The sequence below is a fragment of the Centroberyx affinis genome, unplaced genomic scaffold, assembly GCF_046629955.1.
Source record: "Centroberyx affinis isolate AG114_WGS23_722 - 3 ecotype Tasmania unplaced genomic scaffold, CSIRO-AGI_Caff_v1 ptg001577l_1, whole genome shotgun sequence".
NCBI classification, from domain to species: domain Eukaryota; kingdom Metazoa; phylum Chordata; class Actinopteri; order Beryciformes; family Berycidae; genus Centroberyx; species Centroberyx affinis.
The window spans coordinates 157,984-161,825 of NW_027280027.1; the positions used below are offsets into that span (position 1 = coordinate 157,984).

At 50.8% G+C, this 3,842-nt stretch overlaps 1 protein-coding gene across 1 annotated transcript; it reads left to right on the plus strand.

Annotated features, from left to right (window-relative positions):
* The first annotated feature begins 362 nt into the window (after positions 1–362).
* Positions 363–3,569, plus strand: tril (TLR4 interactor with leucine-rich repeats). The gene has a single exon (XM_071527804.1). The coding sequence runs from the start codon at positions 440–442 to the stop codon at positions 2,957–2,959; it is 2,520 nt and encodes an 839-aa protein (XP_071383905.1). The 5' UTR covers positions 363–439; the 3' UTR covers positions 2,960–3,569.
* The last annotated feature ends 273 nt before the right edge of the window (positions 3,570–3,842 follow it).

The following is a 3,842-nucleotide window of genomic DNA, read 5'->3' on the forward strand; positions in this document are numbered from 1 at the left end:
GTGTGTGAGTGTGTGTGTGTGTGTGTGTGTGTGTGTGTGTGTGAGTGTGTATGTGTATGTGTGCGTGTGTGTTAGCGAGTGAGTGAGTGAGTGAGTGTGTGTGTGAGCGCGCTCCGCGCTGAACTCTGCTTTTCTGGAGCTCTGTAATTTGCAGCAGATGACCACTTGGGGGGATGGAGGCTTATTGGGGAGGTGAGCGTTTCCTCAGACGGCATCAGAGCGCACTGCACAAATTATTTTATTCTATGGATAATCCTGTTTAGTGATGGACCCGGGAGCTTCTCCGATGTGTACAGCACTTTTCTCTCCACTTTCCAGAGCAACAAGTGGATAATGGACGTATCAGCCGGCAGTGTGAGAGAGGAGAGGGGCGACTGCACCTGAACAACACAAAGCGAATGCCGCATCAGACTCCGGCTGTGCCAACTGCCTTGTGGGAATGGATACCGGGAATTTCGTGGCGGTGATATGCCTTTTCTTGCTGTCGCTCGAAGGGCTTATCACGTCTTCACCGGCGACGGGATTTTGTCCCGACCGCTGCGACTGTCAGCACCCACAGCACCTTCTGTGCACCAACCGCGGGCTGCGCACCGTGCCCAAAACCGCAACCAGGGTCCCCGAGGAGGTGCTGGTCTTCAGCCTCGGGGGAAACTTCATCGGCAACATCTCCGCCTTCGACTTCACACGGTACAGTAACCTCATAAGGTTGAATTTACAGTACAATCAAATACAAACCATTCACCCCAAAGCATTTGAGAAGCTCTCCAAGTTGGAGGAGTTGTACTTGGGACATAATCTATTACCAACAATACCCACTGGGACTCTACAACCCCTGAAGAAATTAACTATTCTATACAGCAATAATAATGACATCAAAAAAATCACACCAGAGCTCTTTGCCAACTTGGATAGCCTTGTTAAGCTGCGTCTGGATGGCAACGCAATAGAGCTGCTGCAGGACTCTGTTTTTAAGAGTTTGACTAATCTACACTATCTCCATCTGGAATCCAACCAGCTGCAGCACATTCACAGAAACGCATTCTCGAAGCTCACCAACCTGCGCTTCCTAAACCTGGCCCATAACAAGCAGTCAGCCGTGCGCAATGTCTTCACTTTTTCCCAACTCAAAGTCCTGACTACTCTCCTGCTCTCTGAAAATGAAATTCAATATATCGGGAACCACGTCTTCCAGAATCTGAAAAAGCTGTCCAAACTCTCCCTCAGCAACAACAAAATCTCCCGTCTGGACAGCGGAGCTCTGAAGGGACTGTCGAGCCTCAGAGAGTTTCTGATTGACGGCAACGAGCTGGAGGAAATCCCCGCCGCTCTCCTCGACCCTCTGGAGCGCATAGAGGAACTGGACTTCAGTCGCAACCGGATTTCCACCGTGGACTCTTTGGCTTTTACACAACTTAAACATCTGAGAGTGCTGAAGCTCAAGAACAACTTCCTCACCAGCCTGTCCGGTGACATTTTTGCCCTCAACAACGTGCTTTACGACTTAGATCTCCATGGCAATAACTGGACTTGCGACTGTCGCCTGGAGGAACTAAAGAGATGGATGACCTCTGCACACTCTCAGGGCAAATTGTTGACTGTTTTTGTGCAGTGTCATCACCCAGCAACTCTGAGGGGTAAATATCTGGACAATGTGAACAGCTCCCAGCTGCAGCCCCTCGGGAACTGGACCCACTTGTGTGGGAGCCAAGCCGGGCCTGAGGAGAGCCGGGGAGGGGGGGTCCTGGAGAAGGAGGTGGAGGACCGGGGGGGAGGAGAGGGAGATGCAACGCTGCAGGAGGAGACAGGGCAGAAAGGTGGAGAAGGCCAGATGCAGAAGGAGGAGGAGGTTGAGGAGACAGAAGCAGGAGACTTGAACAGGACAGGAGAGGGAAGCAGGGAGGGGGTGATGAGGAGAGAGGGAGAGAAAAGGAAGAGAGAGGGTCAAGAAGAGGTGGGAATACAGGGAGACCAAGGGGGTCCAGAGGTGGCAGAAACCTCTCCTTCAGTGGAGAGAAAGAAACCAAAGAAAGAGTCAGTCAGCCCGAGGTCACGTGCTAAAGGTAGACGAAGGTCAAATGCCATTTTGAGAACAGATCCACCAGCCTTTTCCACACTAACTACACCAGGTCTCACTGGCAACCATGACGGACACCCTGATGATCCAAACACAGGGCTCACCACCGCTTCCCCCGTCCAATCAGGAGAGAAGTTTGATCTTCTGAGGTCAGGTCAGGAGGAGGCCCTACCTGTGATCACAGACCCGTGTGTGTTCAACCGCCATTTCATCACTAATGTGTCGGTGGACCAAATCACCTCTAGTACTGTCACCGTCCACTGGACCACCAGGGAGCATCACCGCTACACACCAGGACCCGGCCCGGGGATAGATGAGGTCCACTACCGGGTTCTGTTCGACCGGTTCGGCACGCAGGACCGCTTCCCCCGCTACGTTTACGCCCATGGCGCAGCTCGCTCGGTGACCCTTCGCGAACTCACCTCGGACGTGACCTACATGGTGTGCGTGGAAGGGGTGGTGGGAGGGTCCGTGTGCCAGGTCGCGCCCCGTGACCACTGCGCCGGGCTGGTCACTCTCCCGGAGGGGCGCAGCCGAGGCGGCGGGCTGACCTCTGACCTGCAGCTGGTGACCGTGGCCACGCTGGCCGGGAACGCCGTGCTCCTGCTGGTGATCGGCGGGGTCTGGCTGGGGCGGAGCCTGAAGCGGAGGTTGCAGAAGAGGAAGTCGGCGGTGCACGTGCGGCACATGTACTCCACCCGCCGACCGTTTCGTCCCGCCATGGCCACCGCCGCTGTTTCCACTGATTTCACCTGCTACCAGAGCAGCCGTCCGCCACGACTCGGGCCACTAGAGGAGGGGGACCTCATCGAGTTCCCCTGTGACCGCTTTCTTGACAACAACACTGCTCGCAGAGACAGTGACATGCAGAGATTCTCTGACTAGAACCATAAGAACCCTGTAAATGTTACCTGTACATTAAACGGAAGTGTGGAGAGGGGACATGCTATGTGTTGTGTTGCTATCCGTAGTGTAGCTCAAGGCTTTAGAATGCAGAACTAGAACTTCACTTGACACAGTGCAGTATCACACTAAAACCATGGGAGTGTTTGTGGTCATGAACAAACCAAAGTCAGCGGTCTCACCATTTTGTCTCTTTTAACCACAAGAAAAACACTGTCAGTTATCATGGCAGGACTAAAGTGACAATAAAACAGCTGAGCTCATCAGGACCTTCTCAGACACTAGAGGAAATCGATCCCTCTGACTCCCTCTTCCTGCTTTGTGTCTTTCCTCTTTCATTTCCTGGCACCTGCAAGTGTTTCTAAATGTGTGACTTGTGTGTGAGTGCAAGTGTGTATGCATGTGTGATTGTTCACTGATTTCAACTGGTGCTAATATTGAACTCATAGACATCATAATGTCTCTTCATATGATTTTGTACAATATGTAATGATAGCTGCTGGTTGGCAGGAAAAAAAATACTTGTTTTGTATAACTTCTACTATGTTTTTATACTTTTATATGGAACTTTGTATTATTCTGCAGTACATGAAGGAGAAGTAAAATCCCCAACAATGTGACTGATTTGTCTTTTGAGTGTTTGAGGATGAATATGGTGCAATATTCACATACATAATAGATATTAGTTTCCATGGCTGACACAATATATTTTAAGCCACTCATAGTATAAGGCAGAGGGGTGTATATTTCAAGTGAGAGTGGTGATAAATGAAATATGACACCTACTCCTACAAAAGGCCTTCTGACATTAAAGTAACACTCACTATTGCATATCATTGATGTTATTAATTGTCTTGAGTACATT

Bases quoted from the DNA above. Each gene is read 5' to 3' on its own strand.
- tril (XM_071527804.1), top strand. From the start codon at position 440: ATGGATACCGGGAATTTCGTGGCGGTGATATGCCTTTTCTTGCTGTCG.